This window comes from Saccostrea echinata, unplaced genomic scaffold (assembly GCF_033153115.1).
Source record: "Saccostrea echinata isolate AGI-Se365-2 ecotype Australia unplaced genomic scaffold, CSIRO_AGI_Sech_v1 ptg000001l, whole genome shotgun sequence".
Classification (NCBI taxonomy): domain Eukaryota; kingdom Metazoa; phylum Mollusca; class Bivalvia; order Ostreida; family Ostreidae; genus Saccostrea; species Saccostrea echinata.
This window is the reverse complement of record NW_026889750.1, coordinates 18,115,923-18,142,476: the sequence shown is the minus strand read 5'-3', so window position 1 is coordinate 18,142,476 and position 26,554 is coordinate 18,115,923. Positions and strand designations below refer to the sequence as shown.

The following is a 26,554-nucleotide window of genomic DNA, read 5'->3' as shown; positions in this document are numbered from 1 at the left end:
GAATATGGTTACTTCATAACATTTGTGAGGAGACATGTCAAGGGGTCTTAAGGATATTCAACGTCTAGATATATTTATATAGGTATTTAATTACCGCGTTAGGAATTGTTTGCCAGAAATTTTAGAATTTTTGAAATAGAGGATAAGAATGCTGGCTCAGATCTTCTTTGTTAATTACGAGTAATTCAAACCTAGGTGGTTGTGACATGTTTTCTGTGTTTTGAATTTGCCTTTTTTCTTTAAAAATGAAATTTTAGAGCTATGTGAAATTTGGAAATCATTTCTCGCTAAAACTGATAGGTAACTACTCAGTAAAGGAAAATCTTCTGTCCTCTCCAATGACTGTTCAAAATCTTTATTTTTTTCCCAATACACAGAATACCTGTTGAGTAAAGATTAATCTCTCTGCTATATCAAGTTTACCGATTTGTTAGATTAGCCATAACCTGTCCATTAACCAGTTAAAAGCATCACAATGTCATACGATTTTATCTGGCTCAATGCTTAGAACTTTCACTTCGTGTCGTTTTGAATGAAAATTTGAAAGTACTTTGTAATGTTCCAATGCCATCAAGAGTATCCAGATGTTGGAATATACATGTACGAGCCACCTTAAGAACTGAACAAGTGGTTTTAGAAATGCTATAGGCTTTTTAAAACTCCCCTAAAAAATACATAATTAGCCTTTTCACAAGAGGTCTTTCATTTAGTTGACAGTTTTAAAACTGGCTGCTAGCATGAAAAGGTAGCGAGGGTAGTTAAAGGCTATCACTATTCACTAATGATTAAGGATTAGTACACTGAACTTAAAGGAGACTATATACAGTCGTGGACCACCTAATTTCATAAGCTGATTGAAATTAAACAGCATGTGCAGTATATACACTTGCATGATAGGACTGATTGAGGATTAAAAGTTTGCGATATCTTTGCCAGACGACTGGGGTCAGAGTCGGTCTGATGTTGCTTTACCGGGGAGCTTTTGGCACTTTTATATATGGATAATACTGAAAAATCAGTTGCCTTCTAAATCTGTAGTTTGTGGGCATTTTAGTGAAATCTGTCCAGATGGGTGTTTTGAACTGAAATGGAACTCTATAAATGATTTCTGAGGTGAAAGTAAGTTGTCATTGATATTGATAAATAATAATTATTGCTTTTTAATAAGTAAATTCAGTCTCAGATTTCAGTGTTCCAGCTCTCAATATGAATTTTGAGAACTTGTGAAAAAAAATCATTACATATCAGAATTTAAATCCTTTTAGGCAGTGTGGTTTCACTGAATTATTAAAATTATCTATACATCAATAATTTCAGTGTCAATTATTTATATAAATCTTGATTTATTTTTTTTTAAAGTCCAGACAAGAGTATACAGTAGTAATTTTTTTTTTTGTTGCTCTAATTGTGTACATGATTTCAGCATCCTATTATATGTAAAACAAAGCACCGTAAGAGAGATCAATTAAGCTATTGATTTTTAAAGCCATTTTTGGCCTGCATTGTGACTGTTGGATGGTTTTGTCCCTGAAATCAAAAGGTTAACTGTTGTTTGTGTGTTTTATATCTAGTTAGTGATGATTTGCATTTGTATACCAGGTACCTAATGGTAACAGAGTTGAGACATCTACTCATAACATCCAGTTTCATTCTTAATAGTTAAATGTGTAATTTTTTTTTTTTTTACATATTTTTTTTTACTATTTCAGGACTCTATTTCATTTGTCACATTCTTCAGTTCTGTAATGGAGTGTGATGGAGTTATGGAGGTTCCATTGCAGCAGAATTGATGGTAGACACTAAAGAGTAAGTCTTTCAGTTTTAGTATGTCAGATTTAGATCATGGATACCCCCCCCCCCCCCTTCATGTGGACAATGCTTGGGAGAGGTATAATAAAAATCACATTATTTCTTTCATGTATGTCCATCTGTCCAACCTTGTATATGGTGACTCTGGTCATTTCTTCATTATATACAATAAAATCTCTGGTTTGATGCGATTGTTACTTATGATCAGATGATTCGTTACAACCTCTCCATCTGGTTCTTGTAACAAGGTCAAGGTCACAGTGCATTCCATGACCCATAGCTTAGGTCATTCTTAAAAGTTTAAAATCTCGAGGCTGATCAGCAGATCCATCATTATTTTTGTGATATGAGTTACAACCAAGTGTATGTATGTCAGTGATAATCAACAATACAGCAGAGTCTTGATAATCTGGACACTCGTGTTCCCAAGAAAATCATCCGGATTAATTAAGTGTCCGGATTACTGAAACATACCTGGAATGTAAAAATATAACTTGTTCCTCACAAGTTTTGTCCGGAAGGTGAAGCATCCGGTTTATTGGTGTCCTAATTAATGAGGATGCACTGTATATATATTGAATTACTTGTAGTTTACAGTAAATACTTTTGACATGCCATTTACAATGAATTTACTTAATTGCTATTTCAGTGTATGTTTTGTACGTACAATTCATGTACATCACATGAAAGTTAAACAAGTAGATGATATTGTCAAACCTTGTTATCTAAAACTTGACAAGGCCAAGAAACACTGAGAAATATATTCAAGGACTTAACATGTTTAGGTTAGAATATAGTATACACAGAAAGTATTGGGCTTCCAACTCAGTTTGTTATATCCATGGTATTTAGTTATCAGTTATCAGTGTTTAAGATATCAAAGTTCAACTGTATATACTGTAACAGGAAAATTTTCACACCTAGTTTATTTTAGCCCATTTTGTCTTTGCTGCAAATGGGCAAATTCAAAGTAGTCAAGAGTTATTTCTTGAACACAACAGCATGTGTCTGAATGAATTTGAAATGAGGTAAAATCATTGTAAGTTTGATATGGTAATGTAAAATTAACCTTATATACAGTATAGTTATTTCTATGGAAATTATGTGCCTAATGATATGCAATTTATATGTGTTCATCAGAGCATTGTACTTAAATAAAATATGCAGTTGCCTGATGTGTACATCATATTTTAGCTCACCTGACTGAGTCACTCAGATGACCTATTGCTTTCTGTTTTAGTCTGTCATCCTGCATTAACATTTAAATATTTTCAACTTCTTCTCTTGAAATGCTGAACCAGTTTCAAATAATATTGGCTTAAGGCATCTATGGGTGAAGGCCGGGTAACATGAACTGTGAATTTCATGGAGCCTGCCCTCCTGGAACCTGAGAGGTAGGGTAAAACTATTAAAATTAAGTTTTTAAAAATCTTTTTCTTTACTCCTTGAGATTGAGCAGTCAAACTATTGGCATGATTGTAATTAGCATTAACCCTTCTACCAAAATTGTGAAACTCATGACACAAGGTCAAGGGTTCTGAAGTTCTTTTGATCGTATTGTGAAACTCATCAATTCTTTTAAAAAGCTCTTTTTTCTGACTGTATATGCAGCAGACAAACTATATGCATGATTATGATGAATGCTTCTTTAAAAATTGTGAAATATTCATAGCCCCTGGGTCAGGGGTTCTGGTATTTAGGATGGGTCTCTATTCATTATATAGTGAAAATGCATTATTACTTTTTTTAAAAAAATCTTCTCTTTGCCTTGGTATTTAACAGAGAAATTAATTGCATGGTTATGTTGAGCAACAGTGTCTCTTCCAAAATTGTGAAATTCATAGCTCTTGGGTCAGGGGCTCTGATGTTAGGATGGGGTTCTATTGATTATATAGTAAAATGCATTAATTATTTGAAAGTGCTTTTCTGCTCCTTAGTATTTAGCAAACATACCAAGTGCATGGTTATGATGAGCAAGGGCACCTTTTCCAAAATTGAATTTCCTGGCCCCTGAGTCAGGGGTTTTGGTGTTAGAGTGGGGCCCTATTGATCATAAAGTAAAAATGCAAAAATTCTTTAAAAATGTTTTCTCCCCATGTATATTAAGCAGACAAACTAAGTGCAAGGGTTCCTCTTCTAAAGGGTTCCTCTTCTAAAAGTTGTGAAATTCATGGCCCTTGGGTCAGGGGTTCTGTAGTTAAGGCAGGGTTCTAAAAGATGAGCAAACTACTTTGAAGAAATATTAAAGAAATATAGATTTTACGTCATTGCAAATTAAATTTTAGGCTGCTCTAAAGGCTTTGATACTTGTCAAAGCCCATTTACAATACAAGAGGCCCAAGGATGTTAACGGTAACCTTAGTATTATACAACCTCAACAAAGAAGATGTTGAAAGAATTAATGCATTTTCACTATAAACATGCCAGGAATTTTAAAATTTTGAAAGAGGCACCTTGCTCATCATAATTATACACTTAGTTTATCCATTAAATATCCAAAAGCAGAAAAATTTTTTTAAAGAATTTTCACTAAATAAGCAATAGAGTCAATCCTAACGCCAGAACCCCAAACCCAATGACCCATGAATTTCACAATTTTAGAAGAGGCACCCTTTTCTCATTATAACCATGCATTTAGTTTGTACAATACCCTGGAGCAGAGAAGATTTAAAAAAAAAAAAAAAAAAAAATGAAGCATTTTCATAATATCCTTTCCTTTCCTTAGATGTTAAGTATTCATTGTATCGTATTATTTGCTCCTCCCAGTTATGTATGCTCATTTAAATCTTCTCCGTACTTTTACCTCTGTGTATTACACCTTCATTTGTACAGTAATAAGTTTATGTAAATAATGACCATACTACTCAGTGTGAAACTCCTTTTTCAATACAGAAATATCTCACAATAGAGGAGTAGCTTTTTAGGTGCACTTTTGATTTGCCTAGTTTAGAGGTGGGAAAAGTCAATTTAATTTTGGTTGTATTTTACCGGTTAAGTTATTCAGAGGTGTTTGACTTTAATCAAGAATTCCAAACACTAAATAAATACTTTTTTGGAATCTTTTATGTCAAGGATTTGCAGAAGTGCTAGAGAGCACGACCTGGGGATTAGAGAAGGAGAATTGATAAAATTCAGAGTATGCTCATGATTCATTGATCTTCATCAGCTATTGAACTCTTCACATACTTTTAGAGCAAATGAAAAAAAGTGGGGTTGTGTTTTTATTAACTATTTTATACAACTTTGATTTTTGAACATCTGTTTGTATAAACATTGGGTACATGTATATTGATTATAATGGGTTTTATTCTTACTGAATTAAACTGATATTGACAATTGGTACAAGTATTGAATGGCCAGGAAACTATAAGGTTTATTGATGATGATTAGACATGCAGTTGAACTTCGGTATCTCAAACATCAGTATCTTGATTTCCATGGATATTTGTCAGAGTTGGAGGCCCTAACTACTTTTTCTTCATGCATTTTATCCTCAGTAGCTCAAATATTTGGTTACCTTGAAGTTTTTTCTCTGCCCATTCAAGTGTGAGATAACAAGGTTTGACTGTAATTGTTGATAACTGATTTGACATACCTTGATTAATTATAGGTATAGGCACTGTATTTGATTACTTTACTTTTGACAAACCTTTATTAATTACAGATACTGGGACTGTATTTAATGACTTATTGGACACATCTTGATTTATTACAGGTGTAGGGGCTGTAGATATGAAGACGCGTCAGGTGTCCTCTGCCCCGCTGGCTGGGTCCCCCCTCAGTAGCCGATCCACCAGCTGCAGTAGCCTGTCCTTCGAGGGGATACCTGATGAAGTCGCCCGCCTCTCCGAGGAAAAGAGCAAAAACCTCAAAGGTAACTCATACACAAGGGTTTCCTGACTATAAGAATTTACAAAAAGTAAAATCCATTAAGACAAAAATTGCACACTTTTTAACGCAAGATATATATACGTGAAGTTGTCAGGTTTAATTTCTTTATACATGATTAGGTTTTGCTCTTAACTTTGATTTCATTTTTGAATGTCATATTATGAAAGAGGTTTAAAAGTATCATAGAAAAAATTCTGTAAATACATGTATTAAGAATAAGCACAGATGTGAAATGTAAAGAGTATACAGAGACTAGAATATCAGAAAGAAATCGGTACAATGAAATATAAAAAGGAAAATCTTTGAGTCAATCGTGCTTACGGTAAATGATAAAAGTAGGCAAGTGAAGCTTAAGGTTTAAGCACTGAGTTGTGAATTTGGTTGCTTATACATTGTATAAAATGCTTAAAAGAATTACTTGTAAGCGTGAATGTCATTAGATATGAGGGCTGATGCCTCTCACAAAGGTCACAGAATCAAAGCAGTATAGCAAGACTTAGTCCTAGGAACTTATCTGGGTCTAAAACAAATATGAACAAAAATCTAAAGGGATTTATTTAATATATAGGTTTTAAACAGCAGGGCAGTTTGCCACTGATAATAATGCATGCAAAGATGATCTGTTTAAATTCTGAATCAGCAAAAAATAAATGTGTTCCAATTATTATTATTATAATACAAATGATTTATTGCTAAAATATGGGCCTTTGAGGACAAAGTACAAAACACACAGGTAATAACAAACCATGTACTCATAATCCCATACAACATTAGTTGAACAGCAACCAAAGGTACCAAGAGACAGTGCAAAAAGAACATCATATAATATTCCATGTTGTTAAGGGTAACATTGAAATTGTTTTCACCCCAAGAAAATCACTGTCAACTGAGGCGCCGCCAAGGTTGACATTGGTTTTCGAGGGGTGAAAACTTTGAACGTTTATACCCTCAACTACATGCAATATTTATTATATTATACTGAATGTTTTATACTAATATTCATAACTTACAGTGAGTCTTAGGAGGATTCTTAGTCCTATATGATAGCTTCGTAAACATGCCACTTACAGTGAACCTTGTGCATATAAATTTTGTGCAATCAATATTTTTTTTTTTTTTGGAATATCACCCGTTGTCAAGCAATGTTGAGCTGTTTCTATCCTGGTGGGCATGGTTTCATCATTCAAAGGGTAATACCAGGGTAGTGTTTTTAAACAAACGTTTATCAGCAAATCAGATTCAGGTAATTTACATAAACGTATAATATTGTAGATTGGCGCACTGTTCATATTTGTAATACAAATATTAGTTAATATAATCAGAGCTGTTCCCCCTCATACCTGAAGTTGAGGCTCAAGAATATATACAGTAATATAGGTGAACAGTAAACATGAGTTAGTTGCAGTACAAGTGGATGAATTTACATAAATTCATAATATTCATTTCAAATAAAAACTTTCATGATATACCCAAGCTTTTTATGGCATTCAGCTCAAAGAGAGATAACTCCTGTATGGTCTCAATTTCTCAATGTTCTACATGTTATGATTTACTGATTAATGAATTGCCATGATTCCATTTATAGTCATTTTGTTCCAAAAGTTTAAAGATCTTATAATTAACAAAAGTATAAATTAATTTTATGCTTCAGCATACTTCTAAGTGGTAATTTAGGTTTTATATAGGAAAGTTAAACTCTGAAATCAAATCATTATACTGTATACAGGATTATTTTTGCCCCATTTTAAATTTGCCTGGACACAGTTGTTTTAAAGAGAAAATACTGTCTTCTTCGAATTTGCCCTGTTTTAAATTTGCAATGAGGGCAAAAGGGCAAAAAAAGAATTGGGATGAAAATTTCTTTTTTTCCAATAAATGTAATAGATATTTTTCTTATTCTTTTTATTATGATTTGATTAATTAATGAGGTAGGCAATTGAAGTTAAGATATATTGGTATTTTTAGGCCACCTGAGTCACTTATCTGTTTTTGTCAGTTGTCGTCTTTCATGCGACTTGTATCGGTCGTAAATTTTTGAACATTTTCAGCTTCTTCTCTGGAACCAGTGAACCAATTTCAACCAATTTTAGCATATAGCATTTATGGGTGAAGGGGAACAAAAATTTTGAAGTTCATGGCCCCTGCCTTCCTTGGGGCTGAGGGGTAGGGCTAAAACCATAAAAAATAATGCAAACTTTAAAAATCTTCATCTTTACTCCTGGACATCAAGCAGTCAAATTGTTGGCAATATTGTAATAAGCATTGAGCCCTCTACAAAATTTTAAAATTCATGGCCCCAGGGTCAGGGGTTCTCATGCTAGAGTGGGGCTCTGTTGAATATAGTGAAAATGCATTATTTCTCCTCTGCTCCTGGGTATTCTGCAAACAAACTAAATGCATAGTTAAGATTAGCAAGGGTTTTCTTCCAAAATTGTGAATTTCATGGCCCCTGGATCAGGTTCTGGTGTGAGAGTAGGGCTCTATTAATTATATAATGAAAATGCATTAATTCTTTAAAAACTTCTTCTCTGCTCATGGGAATTAAGATGATGAACAGAGTGCACAGTTATGATGAGCAAATGTGCCTCTTCCAAAATTCTGAAATGTGTGGCCCCAGGGTCAGGGATTCAGGGGAGGGGTCTATTGATTACATAGTGAAAATGAACCCTAGAGCTAAGAGAGATAACCCTAGCTTGTTGTATTAATTTAAGGAGGAATTACATAAGAGAGGTAACTGTAGCTTGTTTCATTGATTTAAGGAGGAATGACCTAAGAGAGATAACCCTAGCTTATTTCAGTAATTTTAAATGGAATGAATCCTAGAGCTAAGAGAGATAACCCTAGCTTGTTTCATTGATTTAAGGAGGAATGACCTAAGAGAGATAACCCTAGCTTATTTCAGTACATGCAATTTAAAATGGAATGAATCCAAGAGGTAAGAGGGATACAGTCCCTGAAACGTTCTACTTTCCCATTTTTCCGTTCGGTCACCGTTCGTTCAGCGTGCGTTCACCGTTCGTTCAGCGTACGTTCACCGTTCGCTCTCCGTTCACAGTTTTGCGTTCACCGTGCGCTCGCATTCACCGTTCACAAAGCGTTCAGCGTTCGCTCTTCGTTCCGTTCACTTTGCGTTCACCTTGCATTCAGCGTTCACCTTGCGTTCAGTTTTCATTGTCATTCGGAACTCTGAAGTGAAAGGACTTCTTTCCCATTTTTTTTTTTTGTAGGGAAGGAGTTACAGGTTTTTTAATTTAATAACTAACATATCGAGTTTGAAGAATCATTATTTCATGGGGAAAAATATCTACGATATATATTTTTATTATTCTAACTTTAAGTTAGCTCTTAGGTTATTTATTAAATTACTGGAAAATAAATGTTGTAATAAGCACATTCTGTACCTATGTAGAACGATGCTGAAATATTAATTTTAACTAAGGGCAATGTGCAAATACTTCAAGCACTGCAACATTTTCTTGTTTTGTTAAAGACGACAAATCGTTAATGGTGATATAATTATCCAAGTCAAATAATTACGCAGCAAAGTTACGAAAATATTTATTTCTAATTTTTTTGTAATTACTACAGAAAATATGATAGAACTAGTTCTGAGAGTTATACAAAGTACTGCGGATATCCTGTTAATTACTGTAGATTCCTAAATATACGCGAGGAATAAATTATCGCGTAATTACGCGAGAAGCACTGCTCGCGAAATAAAATTACTCGCTTTTATTCTTATGGTGCTTTAATGTATGTAAAATCTCTAAATAAATCAACCATTCGCGAATTATTATTCTCGCGATTTGACGCCCTTGGGTCATTTCGCGATAATAAGTACTCGCGTAAAATAAGGAATCTACAGTATTATCTTTGGAGCGAATTAAATTGATAGTGTGGTTAAAGGAAATATTTATTTAAAATGTACTGCACTACAGAATTTTCTCTACTATAATATGTAAAGTCTATAGTTATAGAGAAAAAAATTCTCTCTTCACCGTAACTTTATATGTTTGCCATTTGATTAATACCCCCCTTTTCCCCCTAAATCGGTTACTTAGTCAGTACTGCATTTCAAGAATATTTTGATTAACATTTTTTAAAGAAAGTTAAGGTCTTTTTTAGAACAAAAATTTCACTCTCAAAACAAACATGCATCTAAAAAAGTCTCAAAACAATAGTAGTTCAAAATGTACACGTGTCGGCAGTGGTATTTGAAATTGGCAGAGAGTATGTTTCAAATTCAAGTGTTAATGCCCAATATATTTTATTCATTTATTAAAATGTTGGAATCAAATCTAGAAATGATAAAAATAAATGTTGTAACTTGTTGGAAATACTCGCACTTCGTCTTCGATGTGACGAAACTTTCACACCTGCACAGTGTCGAATGATTTTGATTGACAGGACAAGCACGTGGACTTTGTGTGAACTTGAAACAGGAACATAAAAACGAGTATGACTGTCATACAAATGGATATGATTTGTTGAAAAAAAAAGTTACTTTCACTGTCTGATATATTTAGAAAAAAAAAATTCAGAGTTTTTGTTTGATATAGGTACAAACATTTAGTGAAGCCTGAAAGGAAGGGGGGGGGGGGGGTAAAACGGAATATTTCTCTCTTTCTCTCTCTCTCTCTCTCTCTCTCTCTCTCTCATTTGTCTGTTTAATAAAAACTATAACAGCATATTATTTAAATATCAAGTTCATAAAATAATTGAATTTATAACAAATAATATGAATATGTATCTTTGTATTATCTTGTCCGAGTATATCCACGGCTATCTACATACACATGTAGAAGTCTGCTCAATAAATTATCATGAAAAATAGAAATGACACAATATATTATTGTATTAAAAATTTAAAATACGAGCATATAAATGTAAAACGTCCACCGACCTTTGTAATTATTTTTTTTTCATTAATTTACACGAAATCTCCTTGACACGGAGATACATGTATATGAATGTATGTTACAACCGCTTTAATTCATTCTATAAGTCAGAAGTTTTCTCTGATTTGTTATCAAATAAGAATAAATATTTTTATTTTCCAACTAAAAAATAACTTTTATACTTCAGCGTTCGACAACAATTGCAATGTTTTAATGTGATAAAAATTGTGTGATTAAAAACTTAATGTGCACGCATCGTATTTCTTAGGACAATTTTGGAGAATTTATTTCATTGACTTATTTATTCATTCATTTATTGGGTTACTTATTTATTATTTATTTATTTATTTATTTATTTGGCACCTGACAATATAATACAATAAAATAGTTTCAATGCAAGGAAAAGATCAGAGGCATTCCGAATATATCGTTCATCTTGTGTTCACCGTTCGTTCACCGTTCACTTTGCATTTGCGTTTGCGCTTCGTTTGCATTCACCGTTCACACATCGTTCACCAAGTTGCGTTCAGCGTTCACACATCGTTCACTCACCGTTCGCTCTGCGTTCATTCAGCGTTCATTCACCGTTTGTTCAGCGTTCGCTCACCGTTCAAGTGGGAAAGTAGAACATTTCAGGGACTGTAACCCTAGCTTGTTTCATTTATTTAATGAGGATTGAGCTAAGAGGGTTGAACTTTAAATTGAAAAATCATTATATATGTGTGTGTGTTTTAATATAATTTTTCATCTTCAACAATGAATAACTTCTTCGATTTTTGTGCCAATTGGTGTATATCAAACTTGAATTCCATTTTTAGCTATATATAAGATTTGAATTTCATTTTTATACCCCATCTTCGATGGTAATCAATTCAAGGTCAGATAGGAGGATATAATTGAAAAATTCTTGGTATTAATGTGCATATTTCAGTTGAATCCCATTTAGTGAAAGAAAACTAAACTTTTATATTGTAATATGGCCATATTTGCCTTGCATGTTTTTAGCTCTACTGGTCAGAGACCAGAAGAGCTTATGCGATAGTAAGGTGTCCGTTGTCCGTCCGTCTGTCTGTCTGTTTAGCTGTCTGTCTGTCCGTCCGTCTGTAAACAATTTTTCAAAACGCTACTCCTCCTACAGTTTTAGTCTGATTTCAGTATAACTTGGCACACAAGTAGACTACACTAAGACACATAATTCTGTGTATCGGTTTTTGATTTCTGTAAACGGTGTTGCCATGGTTACTAAAAACACTAATTACTAGAAACTCTTTTAAAAGGCTACTCCTCCTACAGTTTTTGTCTGATTTCAAAAGAACTTAGCATACAAGTAGAATACACTAAGACACATAATTCTGTGTATCGGTTTTTGATTTCTGTAAACGGTGTTGCCATGGTTACTAAAAACACTAATTACTAGAAACTCTTTTAAAAGGCTACTCCTCCTACAGTTTTAGTCTGATTGCAATAAATCTTAATAATACAAAAGTCTCAATAAAACAAAAAGATACTACACATAGGATCATTATTCTATGTATTGCTGTTGCAAAGTTTCAAGTTCAATTGCTACTTTTATCTTCCATTGTAATAAGTACAAACCAGTAGAGCTACAGTCCTGTCAGAGACTTCTGGTTCAGTCCTGACTTGAATGCTTTTGTTTTTAGCTTGCCTGGTCAGAGACCAGAAGAGTTTTTGCAATAGTAAAGTGTCTATCATCCATCCGTCTAGCTGTCTGTGCATCTGTAAACATTTTTTTTAGCTCACCTGAGCCGAAGGCAAAGAACAACAAAGCCTTGATTGGTTATATTTATATGGAAGCATGCTCAGGTAGTGTAGATTCAAGTTTGTTCAAATCATGACCCCCGAGGGTAGGGTGGGGCCACAGTGGGCAATCAAAGTTTTACATAGGAATACGCAGGGAAAATCTTTAAAAATCTTCTTTTCAAGAACAGCAAAGCCTTGATTGGTCATATTTATATGGAAGCATGCTCAGGTAGTGTAGATTCAAGTTTATTAAAATCATGACCCCCGGGGGTAGGGTGGGGCCACAGTGGGCGATCAAAGTTTTATATAGGAATACATTGGGAAAATCTTTAAAAATTTTCTTCTCAAGAACAGCAAAACCGTGATTGGTCATAATAAAATAAAAGCATCCTCTGCAGGTAATGAAGAGTAAATTTGATGAAATCACGACCCCCGGGAGTATAGAGGGGCCATAACAGGGGATCATAGTTACACAAAGGGATATAAAGGATAAGTCAATAAAAATTTCTTCTTGATATTATAAATTTTAATCATTGTATACTGGAAAGTTGGATTTTTTTTTTTTTTAGTAATTTGCATTGCAGAAAATCCTTGACTTTCTTTACTGCTACAACCTATGGCCACCCACGGGTTTTTAGGCACGAATTTACGCTTTAAAAATATAAATTGCTTTCTGTCATTTTTGCATTTTTGGATAACATTAAATTCCATTATTCAGTGTCATAATTATCCCTGAGAATTTGAATAAGGTGTATTAGATTTTAAGACAGTAATTAAATAATGGGTGGAGTTATTGAATTGAATATTTAAAAATGATTACCAGAGACCCGAATTATCAAAAATTGGTGTTATTAACGGCTTTGATTTAATAATGTGTATTTTTTGTTGACTTCAACATTTTCTTTGACATAGTATAAAATTTATGTGAAAACTAAATAATGCTGAATATTTAGGACCCATTCATGGATGTATTCATGTGTGTTAGTAGCACACACCTCCTTTGGAAATTTTAACAAAAGGAGATAGTCATCTAACATGTATTCCAGAGTTATCTCTCTTTCCCCATTGAACTCCAAACAAATCTGTTGACAGCATGGGGATAAAGATAATCCACTTTTAATGTAAGACATTTTTAAATGTCTTTAACTCCAAGCACACATGATTCAACAACAAGTTTTTATATGCCTTCATTGTAACATTTTTGGCTGGCCATTATTGAGACTGTACGAATCACTTATCAGTGTCTAAGGCTGGAAGGTTTTTTTGGATACCGAAATCTCACAGCTATTAAGTCATTGATAGTTGGAATAATAGAAATTGATGAAGTGTGCGATTATTATGGTGACATTTGGTAGATATCTTGGAGACTGAGCTGTACTTTAAGACTATATAACTAGAACAGTATTGTCTGTATGGACTAGATTGGTGAGTCAGGGTTTTTTTATCTTGTATTTTATAGGCTGATCCTGGAATACTTTATTATATTGCTGGGTGATCATACTGATGAAAATAAAACATTATGAACTTTAAAAAGGGATTGCATATACTTCGAGTTGAGGCCTGTAGTGAATGAATTATAGGGTATAAACAGCAAAAAACATTTAAAACCTAAATAAAATTACATAATATTGATTAACTCTCCAGTATATGGATTTTGTGAGTTTTATTGTGTAAATTTTGAGGATATATTTTCTTAAAGGTAAGGAAAGACGAGTTAATGAACTTTGTCTTTGGAGTTAGAACTCACAAGGAAACATGTACTGTTGTAGGAAAATGTATACATGTACTACTCAAATCTATATGTCACCACCCTTTTTCTGAAGTGAAAGGTACATAATTATACTGATGGATTTTTTACATCATAGCAAATGCTTCATCATGAGGATTTTTTTTCAAGGATGAACGCTTGATGGAGAAATCAGCAGTGCATCTATTGAAATTCTTATTTTTCAAATAGGGCAGCCAAAATATTCTTTCAAATGTCACCTCTTCAAGGTTTTGGGGATCAGGGATAGGAAGATCAGGACTGGACAAGTGTAAATCTTAAATTAATATTCAGTGGTTTGAATTTAAGTAATTGGTTATTGACCTTATAATAGCAACTGATACTTTGACACCTATGGTAAAATCCTTTTAAGTACTTAGTACACAAAATCCATTTTAAAGGTTATCTGTATTTAGCTAATAATATAAAACCAATTAAATTCAAGTGTCAAAGTAATCATGAACTGTTAGTCATGATGTCCATTAGTGTATCGAACTGTTTGTTTGTTACTGTTTTTCAAGTAATATATTTTCAAAATACTAATTTTCAGCCTACAGACTCCAGTTTCATTAAGTCAGGTGCATGATCTGTCATTAAGTACAATTTTTTTCGGTTAAAACAAGAGTCCCTGAAGAATCCTGGAAATAATTGACACATTTTGGAAGCTTGATCCCTTAAATGGAAGTTCAGAAGCATATAGTACTACATGTATATTGGTGTTTTGTCTGTTTATCAATTATCTTGTCCATCCTCAAATTTCACTCTGGGTATAAATTTAGAACTCTTAGGAAATTTGTAGATTCACATTTGATCAAGTTGAAGACTGAATGAGATACAAAAGCCTACCTTTATAAATTACCGAGTGCCCTGAACATGGTTACTTATAGCTACCATGACTGCTTTTTTTTTTCCCTGTGGATTAGCAATATTTATTACATTTTCAACAGTGAAATACTGTGATTTATTTATTGAATAAAAGTGATATTCTCTCACAGTGTGAAAGGATACCAAAATGATATTCTCTCACAGTGTGAAAGGATATCAAAGTAAGTAAAAAATAATTTCTGGCCTGTCATAAGATAGGGATAGTAACTAACCGTCTTGATAGAGCTAAAACTGAAAATTTCTTCCCAAATATATTGCTAAAATCCATGCTATGTAATGTTTTCAATCTCACAACTGCTAAGCAATGACATCAGTCAATCGCTCAACTATGACGTCAAACCTAGCTATGACACTGTGTTAAGAAAAAAAACAGGGGCAAAGGGAAAACCAAAGAAAATGTAATAAACAGAAAATTCAATGTTTTGTAGATGAATATGGAATTTATTTCACTCATGAGAAAGGATTTTGTGATATTTTCACTCGTGCTTCACACTCGTGAAAATATCAAAAAATCCTGTCCCACTCGTCTACAAAACATTGAATATCCTATATTTACTTAGCAGATCTGAAACATCTAGGTTCATGCAGTTCATATTTTGAAAAAAAAAAAGACCTTCAAAAATATTTACTGAATTACTCAATTTCAGTGGAGGTATATAATCCATTTGTCAACTACCTTGGCCAGGAGAGAGAAGATCATTGGAATGCAGGGATTTTGATTTAATCATTCTCATAAATACTCCTGTCCCAGACCTACATCTAATGCCAGATTTTAAAGACCAAGTTTACATGTTATCTCTTTTTGATTTTTCACATGTACTTGTTTGATTTTAATTTTGGTCCTCAGGGGTCTGTCTGCTAAATTAATAATATCTAAGGTAGAGCAACTGCCAGTTTGTACTGTTGTCCCCTGCTTTCGCAAAAGCGAGGGGACATTCAATCTCATTCATCTGTCAGTCTGTCACAAAAACTTTAACCTTGGTCGTAACTTTTGAATGAGAAAAGATGGGGCTTTCATATTTCACATGTACATTACCTGTGACAAGACCTTTCAAAGTATACTACAATTTTTGACCCAGTGACCTTGATCATATTTTTCCCAAAAAATAACATTGGTGGTAACTTTTGGATGAGAGAAGATAGGGTGTTCATATTTTACATGTACATTAAATGTGACAAGGCCTTCCCAAATGTACTCACTATCATTCTTATTTGACATGTACATTACCTGTGACAGGACTTTCAAGTGTACTATGGTCTTAGAACCTATGACCTTGACCTTGAAGTTTGACCTACTTTTCTTTTTTAAAAAAAGTAATATTGGTGATAACTTTTGAATGAGAGAAGATACAGTGTTCATATTTTACATGTGGATTAACTGTGTGTAAAGGCCTTTCCAAATATACTATGATTTTTGGGCCTGTGACCTTGAAGTTTGATATCTACTTTTCAAACAAGATTGAATCTCAACCATGAAGACAAAGCAAGGGACCACATTTCTTTGAATTTACTTGTTATCACTGTGCTTAGAATGAGGTATTTTCTCCCTGAGGCTTGGTGACTTTTCATTAACTGTTGCATGGAACTTTCATTTCACTTAATTCATAAAAGTTCTCAGGCTAATTACTCATAAATACATATAAGGTGTATGTAATATTTTTTAAAGCAGAAATAATCAGGGCAAGGCTATTTCTTTTTTTATAATTTAAAAGTTCTCAAAGGTACATACACCATATTTGAAAGAGAAGCTTTATTCCCTGGTAAGTATAAAGGTGCATGACATATTATAGTTTTTGATCTCCATATTTTCAATTCTGGTTTCTAAGGCTCTTTTAGGATTATAATGTAATAGACTTTAATTGTTACATAATAATAAACCCACCTCAATCTATGTCAGAATCATATGCTCATTGAAAACACAGCATGAAGTTTAGTATCAGAGGTATTCCTTGTGATTTGAGAGGTAGGTATAATTAAAATGCAATTACTGCAAAAGTTTATTGCAAGATTGGCCAAGGTGCAGAAAATTGGAATTAAAGTGATTAAGGCATTAATGTTTTGAAATCATTCCACACTTAATCTTTGGGTAGATTGATAAGATTAGAGGCCATTAGAGGTTAAGGTATTGGCTATTGTTACTTTGAAATAACCAAATGCAAACAAATTTCTGCTTTCAGTGAAAAGTGTGAAGGCACAATATTTTTCATCAGATTTGGAAATTTTGTGTTGACTGCTTTTTATCGAATGTAAGAGCTTTATTTGAGAAGTAAGTGTGTTATTCAATTTTAAACTTTTAACTTTGGATGTAAAGAAAAAATATTTGCCAATTGCATCAGTTTTTGTTGAACAAAAGTGTGCGCCTTAGGTTTCATTTCATTGTACAGGTCTATAGAAAAGTCAATATTGAATTCTGAGAGAGTTTAAGTCTGTGTTGAATATCACTGATGCTCAGATTAAACATGCTAATTTACATGTGTTAGTTCATTGAATACACTCCTAGCATGTATTAAAATGTTAAAAGCTGTAAATCAAATAATTTTTTTTTTTGGTATCAGAATATGAAATTAAAAACAGTTTTGCAAAATGGGTACTTTCTGTGGACAATTTATTGACTGTTGATGCGTAACGTTATAATTGTCAACATACGAGTTGCTTTGAAAAAATATGTGTACATGCCATGTGAACAACTTTTAGGTATTTTGAAATTTTATGAAAATCATCGGAATCAGTAGCAGGTAAATCATTCATTGTCTGTAATGTCAGTAGTTTCTATAATCTATAGTGAGGTTGATGTATTTTTCAAGCCCCCTCCCCAAATGAAATTGCAAAGCAGACATGGAATAAGGCATACTTGATGATACTTTCTCTATATGGCCATTGCTAGTTGTAGATCAGAGTCCCATGGTGATGCAGGAATGTTTCTGATTGCTATTGGATTGTGTAATTGTGGTTAGAGTTGTATTCTTTCTGAAAAAAGGATTTGATCTGAACAGCAGCACTTTGAATTTTATGCAGTGCTGTATTGTTATGTCCGACTCGATAAAATTATAATGGAACAAATATTGATCTTGGGTTCCAAATGACGGTAAGATAATAATGATTTTGTATGTTCACATGCATGCAGTTCTGTAAATATAAGTGTTACATCAATGTATTGTTTCAGTTTAGGCAGAATTTATAAGCTCAAATTTGGGGTGTCATACCACTGATTTTCACACATTGACTGGCTTTATCATTTTTTTTTTTTCAAATTTAGAAATGTAGAAAATAGCTAATGTATATTTACTCATACAATATTTAGTGTTTTTGATTTATTGGATTGGGGAGGGGGGGGGGGGGGCATTTTCGACTGCAGTGAACCATATTTAAGGTTTTCATTGTGAAGGTGGAATGTAGCCACAGGTAATAATATTAAAGCTGAGTATGTCAGTGCTGCAATGCATTTTTTGAAGACCCTTCTTTGCTCCTGCCATCCTCACAACATCAGGGGTCCTAGTTTGTCAACTTTTTGCCATGGGACCCTTGACAAATTTCATTATTTGGGGGGAGGAGGGGGGGGGCTCTCATTGAGATTCATCAATATCAAATTGAGGTAGACAGATTTTGTAAACAGAAAGAAATCAGTTGACACCTAAAATGCATGTGTTACACATTGTTTATCACAGAAAGGCTTAATGTGATTGGTTGAGAGATAAGAAAAAAACAATCAAGATTTGTAATTTTCCCAAAAGATCTCGCTGCAGTCACCCTGTAAGATATCAAATGAAATTTGTCAGAGGTCACACAGCAACGATCGAGTTGACACAGGATCCCTGACATTGTGAGGGTGTGCTCCTGCTTGACTCCCTCTCTCTAAGTGTTGCTGCTAGATTTATGTTCTTGGAGGAATTTAAGTCTTTTTTATTAATTTATGAAACTCGCCAAAAACAAGCAAGTACATCAAAAAAAAAATGTGTGCTTTACCATAACAGTGTTATTATTTATTTAAGAATTGCAAGCTATAAGTTAAGTGAGAGAAAATGTAAAGTAATATACATCCGCGAGTAAAATACATGTGTCTGAAATGGATGCTGCATCTAAAAACGCTGCATTTGAATATGTTTCATTGCAAATCATTTGAATTCATTATCCTTACAAAATACAAATCAATTTTTTAACAATGCCCATAATTTCATCATGTTCATAATGGAAAAATGTAAGAGCTCTTTCAGAACATGCTAATGGGCAGTTGAAGGATTGGTTGGTTTAGGACACCTTATTATATTATGTTGCTACATCGAGCAGATATGCTCGGTGTTGTCATGATTTAGAAGCTTTGTATAGATTATAAGTTGAACAATGTTTGATTTATAATTCTATTAACTTAAGTGTGCTGCTAGATCATTCAGTTGCGCACATTAATATATAATATGTTTCATCAAAATTCTTAGAAAAGTTAAATGTACGATTTGTTCAGGTCTTTTCACTGATTAGTTACTGGTTAAGAATTTTATAGATTGATTAGTAATTAAGTCTTGTAAACTGATGTTTTGTTTTTGACATTGTTAGGTGGAGATGAAACAGTATGGAAGGAGGAAATTCGGAAGCGTATGGAAGATGAGCTTAATGCTCGTGTGCGGGAAGCTTTAGAGACACCTCCACTCGAACGAGCCGAGCGTCAGCGTCTGTCCAATCAACAACAACAACAAAGTGCTCGCAACAATCTCGAAAAACTCAACTCGCACCTTCTTTTTGAACTCAATGACAAGAACCATGCATATCTAAAGGCACGGAAGTGGCGAGCTTTACAGGCCAAGAAGCAGATGCAACATCTGATGAGGATGAATTATACTCTAACTCCAGCCCCCACCAGCACCATAGACGTCATCTTCAAGGACAAACTCTCAAAGTCCAACCAGGATGAATTCCCGGGAGTGTTTGGTCTACAGACTTTTTCTGAAGGAATCAAAGACCGAAACAGTTTAGAAAAATATCCATCTTTAAAACAAATTCACAGACAGTTCTACACCAAAGATGGCTTTCTTGCTGCTTTGGATTCGGGACACTTTCCGGATGGATCAAAGTTTGACTGTAATGAAAACGGTGCATATAAGGACAGATTTGGTGTGTTGAGGGACCAGCACGGTCCCTTCTGGCCGGGAGAGTGGGGCCCGCTGTTTCCCACCCCCAGATTTAAGTGGTTTACAGACATCCCAGAAGAACCTCTATTTACCTCGGCTCACAGTAAGTTTCCTTACTAGTAATAATTGTATTTATGTAACTTGCTTTTGTTGCCTGATAAGGTTAATTTCATGATACAAAGGTAAGTGGATAAAGCTTTGAAGGACAGGTGTGCCTCTGGCATTTTTAGGTTGGTTTAAAAAGGTAAGTATTATAATGTACTTATTTTCACTTTGAAGAAATTTCTGTACAGTCTTGCTGTGTTATAGAAGTTGTCTGCCTTTGTGCACACAAGTAAAATGCGACACTCTACCACATATAATATTGGATCATTTTAGTTTTATGTATTTTTTCCCTTTCTTCATGTTCTTTGTAATTAAATTCTTCATTTGTGTTTTGTGAATTGTACATTTTTTTTTCTGTTCTATCTATTTGCATAACTACATGAATGAGCAAACTTTAATTTTAGTTTTGCTAATAAAAAAAAGGACAGAAAAGTAGATCCTGGAAAACACTTCATTAGATATTATGATCATTTAAAGAAAGTAACAGCAAAATAAAAAATATATACAGATGGAATCTGTACAATAAAAAAAACTAAGTTTTAAAAGTGTACAACAAAACAAATACAGTCATACTAGTATACTGTTAAACATATTCAGTACTGAATTGCAACAAAACAGCAACATTTTACAGTGCATGAATAAAATTGTGTCATCCTCTGTATACGAGGTAGAATAATATACAGTTTGGGTATTTGAAGGACTTTGAATATGCATGTATCATTAATTATCCAGTTCTCTTGGTGTTTAAGTCCAAGAGGGATTACTCTTGATGGCTTATCTGTATGGGCTATGTATCTTGATAATTTTTTTCACTTTCTTATTTTCATTCATGACTAGATTGCTATTGCTAAATATTTCCTGTGATAAGTAAAGTATCATGTGTGAATTTTCGCATTATTGGAGTTTTATTTTGTCTTTTACATTCCATTAGATCCATAGGAACATTTTAATACTTCATGTCTCGGTCTGTTATGACATGGAACTAATTAATTTTCATCATGAGTTTTGCAGTAGTCTAATGGATTAAATGAATTTAATTAAATTAAATGTTGCCTTTTTTATCCTTCTTTTGTCTTTTGTTTGGATTTTGGTTCCGTATATTAATTAGTTTTAAGGCAGTTTAAGTTTTACCTTGCAAATATAGATATTTTATTGAATTCAGTATTGATTTCTTTTTAATTGAACTACTTGAAGAAAAGGCATGTTTTCAAATCAATTATTTTCACCCAGTTTTCGTGAGAGGCATATATTCACATGAAAAATTATCTCATAATAGGTAGTCGGCCAAAAGCCCATGGGGTAGTGAATAATTAATGGATTTGTGGGATTCGTAACAAGACAAGCTTAAAACTTTATTTTGACTCTTTGTTGGTGCTAATTGCTTGGTCGGTATAAATATTTGTCATGCTAACCCATTGTAGATCTTTGTGTTTTGAGAAAGACTTTGTCTCCAAGGGTTTAGAACGGAAATTCCTTTGACCGATATTGTCTTTTAAAACTAATATTGAACCAGCGTTACTCTGAATATCAACACTGGGTCAAATGCTGTGAAAAAGAGATAATGCCAATCCGAGGAGACCTCCATTTAATACAAAATTCAAAATTCCTCAAAATCGTGATAGATTTCATGTGATCCCTCTGATGAAATTTAAAAACAAATTCTTGGGTCGGTGAAAAGTTGTCTAAATTTGTGGATCCAATTTTGAACAGAGGAAGATTGCCTATTGATATCGGCAATGACAGTTATTAAGTTGACCCGCACTACTTTTTTTTTTGACATGTCAAGAAAATGCATTAGCATTGATACTTTTATTTGAAAAAGTTAATCTTTGTAGCTTAAATATATTTATTAGCTGGGAGGAGGAGATATTGAGATATATTAAACTCAGATTTAATCAAGTTTGCCTGATGTATATTTTTCATGCCATTTTGATACAAAAAATGGCATTATATGGCAGCCTGCAAGTTGATAAAAGAATCTGAGTTGATTTCTTTTAATTTCGGGGAGTAATTTTCTAAGTAGGGGAGCACAATTTATAAAGGGGCGCGTCGGGGTAATGCATGCCTTCTCAATATTGTATTACAGAACTGCACGTTAGATGTGATTAGTTATGAAATTAAAAATTCATATCATGTTGTTTGTTTCCTCACAAGATATCCTTTAAAAAGGGCATTATTAGTAAAAAGAGAACTTGTGAGTAGATTAAATTACATAATTTTTTCAATGTAATTTTTAAAAAAAGTTACAGGTTTTTTTCCAATGAATGGAAATAAAAAAAGACAATATACATACAATTTATAGTACATATCAGCATGTTAAGAAATCTCAATATGCTGGTTAGTGACCATCATTACATGAAAACATTGTGTGCTCAATAACAGTTTTGTTTATCTGTTATACTGGCTCGCAACCAATTAATACTTAACATTAACATTTATTGGACTGGCCATGCAATAACATGTATATAAGGTACAAAACTTTCTAGCAAGTTTCAGTAGTTTTCTTGCCAATAGTAGATCAGAAAACATGCAAATTAGTTTTCAAAATCTGAAAATAGCAAATCATATGTCAAAAGATCTTTCATTTGCATGAGACAACTCCTTCCAGTAAAGATGTCCAGGAAGTCTTCTGGCTCTCGATCTCTAAACTGACTAGTTTCTTTTTCATTCAGATGAACCAATTAGATAAGAAAATGCTATATGTGCAGACTTTATTTTTCAGAAAAAATTCCATTTTGATAAATGTTCAAGAATTGTTACTGTGCCCATATGATATGTAAAAAAAATTACCATGGAAATTAATTACAAAGCAAATTACATTTGATAAACATGTAGTCTGAGAGAATATCTAAAATGAACACATTAAACAGAAATCTCTAAGAATTAAAGTTGAATTGGGAGTTTATGCAACTTTTGTCATAGTCAGAGCATACAGAATAAAATAAAGTGTCCAGAAACTGGTCGCAAACAAGATTTATAAGTTTTAAATTTCAGCACTTTTCTATGAATCTGTTGTCTCTTAATTACTGAAATTGCGGACAATCAAATGCTAATTTAACTTCAGACATCAAACAGAAGTTAATGTGTGAAATTATGTGGAATCATTGCTAATGATCAAACAGATCCTTGGCCTACAAATAGGACAATTGTGTCTGGATAGTCAATTTTTTGGTCATAATTTACTTGATGTTTACAAGCATAAAGAAGAATGTCATTGTGTTTTCCCTGGATAGTGCTGAATAAATCTAAAATGGAAACCAGCTGGCCTATTGCAGTGGATCATGCAAAGGTTTCTGCAGTAAGTCATGAGAAAGGCAGTGGTAATCAAGAGATTTTGTTCAAATTGTCTCTGGTAGTTGGTTTCTATTATTATATTTTACCAATAGAGACCTACAAATTATGTCAAAGCATTGCTGGGTTTGCCCCGTAGACAATGATCTTTAGTATATTTGATCTGCTTCTCTCTCTTTGAATATCTTCAACTTTAACCTGTCTCATAACTTGTGAAGTAAATAACTTGGAGACATTGTGTTTGGCACAAAGGTAGCTAATATCCTAAAGGTATGCCCTGACCTTGACCTTAGGTCATTTGACCAAGGTAAAGATCAGGTGGATTGTAAGCAAAGAAATGTGTCCAATACGTAAGTTTGTAATGGAGAAAACAAAGCTAAAACGAATTAATGATTCAGTAGTCAGAATTCTGCATTTTGCTGAGGTAATTAAGGTAACATTTAGGATGTAGCAGTGGCGGATTTAAGGGGGGGCTCACCAGCGTGCACCCCCTAAAATTGTCAAAGTTAGCGTTAATCATAGTTTTGTCAAGAAAATGTAAAAATTGTCTGCTCGGTAGACCTCATTTTTACCCTACAAAATCTCTAGAATCCAGGAGCTTCCTGGGGCTTCGCCCCCTGGACCCCCACTGGTGGCCTCAAGGCGGCCCCCAGACCCCCTGCCTACTTCTTTCGCCCCCCTAACTTCAATTCCTGTATCCGCGCCTGTGTAGGTTTCATGAGAATAAATAATATCATGTAACCTTTAGGTTTTAGATTGTGGAAAGAATCATTGAAATCTGGGTCGAGGTCAGTTTCACTGAAATGGTTAAGATGGTCAACAAGAATGAGAAAGCCACCATGTAAATATCGTAAAGTAAGGCACAACCATCCCCCGACTTTCCTCGTTTCATCAGCATTTGACTCGTAGGACATACTTCTTTAAACAGAGGTTTGGATGGACCAAAGGAGAATTTTAAGTCTCTTGCATTTTATATGTCACTGTTTGTAGATAAAGCTGCCCTGTCTTATAGTGCCTTTGTTTGCAGACATGAAATTCCTTTTATTTCTAGACTAATTTTATTTGGTAGCTTTGGGAAAAAAAACATTGAAACTGTAAGATCTGAAGTTGGTGTTGATATGTTGTACTGTAGGTTGGAAAAATTGACATATTTGTTCAGCATTTCCAGCTGATATACCTTGGCTCGCAGGTGTGTATTGTCTTTTATGTACAATGTAAATAGACACTATGTGCCAGAATTCTATAAGGCTAGCGACAGTCAGTTCTCCAAATAAATGTTGTGTAAAATTAGAATTTAAAGTTGTCATCTCCAGGCAAAAGGCTTTGAAAAAAAAGACAGTTCTAACAAGGCATTCTTTTCCTTTCATTGTTATTCCACTGTTTAAACAATGGATCGTAACACAAAAGTTTCGGTGTTAGGTAAAAAGCATACACCAGAGAATGGCATGCTAATTAGAAGACCTTTGGAAGCAAGATATTTGTTGGAACAACGAGAGTGAATTGATCCAAGAGAAAACCTTTGTATGAAATTGTGAGTCACATGACCATGGGTGCCCGGCTATGGTTAGATGTGTCTATACCTTCGATACATGCTTAGTTCATTTAAAAGGAAAACCGACTGATCAATGGATAAATCCTCTGCACAGCATAGAGTTGCTCAAGAAGTGTCCTGTTGGATGTCTTCAAAGGACTGTGGTCAGCAGAGATGTTAAGTAACTGTCAAACTTCTTGGTGCATTAATTATAAAGTGATTTAGAAAGCAAAAGAGACTGAAACTGGAAGACAAGTGAAAAAAAAGTTGATTTTGTTGGTAGGTAATTTGTTTTATTTTCCAGTCATTGTGTATTGTAATACGATTAAACCCATAGAAAGGATCAAACTTTTATCTATTTATTCAGGAAACATGGTATAATGGAAATGGATTTTAAATAGATGATCTTAAAATTGACTTGTTGAGTGTCAACAAATTTATCTTGAAATCTACTTTTAATGGCTTTACGTTTAGTATTAATGTGAATGTTATAAGACGCTAAATTCTATTCATTTTTTCCTTTTAATGTCTTAAAAATGTCTTGACATTTTCACAGGTTTTCATGGTGAGAGAAAAGGGATCTTTTGAAAATTGATGTAAAATTCTATACATCATTTATCTTAAAAACATTAATGTGTTTAATGTACACTAATTGAGAAAGGATATGATATATTTCAAAGAGTAATTGTGTGTCAAAAATTCTTTAAGTGCTATTGCAGAATTTGGCTATATTTGTTGAAGTTGTTGAGAGTTAGGTCACAGAGTTGCTGATTCTATCAGAAGTTGTGTTACTCAGACGAAAGAGCTGTTCTAGGTTAATAAACTGAATAGAAAGTCATGTCATTAGATCAATGATAAAATTTTTGATTTCAAAGAATAAAAACTTATGACTGCCATGAAGAGGTTCAGCCATATGAAAAAGAAAATTGAGTAAGACGAAAGATGTAACAGAATCAAAAAGTCTACTCAATGAATCCGCAATTAAATTGTAATTGCAAACAATTCGAAGAATTGGTTGCAGTGTATTTGTAATTTATTTCAATTAGTCCCTCGGTTCTCCCAAATACTGATCCCAAGAATCAAGAAATAATTTGTTATGTGTTTGGTTGCAAAGGCACTGGCATTTAACAAAGTTTAGTCCTTTTCTCCTTTGAGAAATGGCAGGATCAACAATTAAAGATGAAAGCATGCTGGACCAATTTATCCATTTCTGAAAAAGAAAAAGTTAATTGCAAACTTAAGCAATATATTGTAAAGAATATAAAAATTTTAAGGCAGAGGTAGTTTGGATTTGGGTGTAAAGGATACATGGAGTGGAGAAACAATCTGTGAACGTTATCATTAAACAAACTTGATAGTAACAGTGGACAAATATAGAATGGCATACTGTAACTACGTTAATAAGCAATCATTTATACTAGACATGGCAGAAATACATGACACACGAGTCAACAAAACCGAGCTGATTAAATCTTTTCAGAGTTTCGTTTTTTGTATA

At 33.5% G+C, this 26,554-nt stretch overlaps 2 protein-coding genes across 8 annotated transcripts in view; one reads left to right on the top strand and one right to left on the bottom strand.

Moving 5' to 3' along the window:
• Nucleotides 1-26,554, top strand: part of LOC133186441 (cytosolic carboxypeptidase 2-like) — a 73,594-nt gene that overhangs the window by 17,830 nt on the left and 29,210 nt on the right. For all 7 annotated transcript variants that reach the window (XM_061321708.1, XM_061321703.1, XM_061321693.1 and 4 more), the window contains exons 2-4: nt 1,710-1,806; nt 5,525-5,683; nt 19,558-20,232. In XM_061321708.1, the coding sequence (XP_061177692.1) occupies nt 5,542-5,683; nt 19,558-20,232 (817 nt within the window). In that variant the 5' untranslated portion in view covers nt 1,710-1,806; nt 5,525-5,541. The remainder of the gene's footprint in view (nt 1-1,709; nt 1,807-5,524; nt 5,684-19,557; nt 20,233-26,554) is intronic.
• Nucleotides 21,287-26,554, bottom strand: part of LOC133186494 (probable acyl-CoA dehydrogenase 6) — a 95,961-nt gene continuing 90,693 nt past the window's right edge. Inside the window, exon 10 of the transcript XR_009721059.1 lies at nt 21,287-21,297. The gene's annotated coding sequence lies outside the window, so the exon portion shown is untranslated. The remainder of the gene's footprint in view (nt 21,298-26,554) is intronic.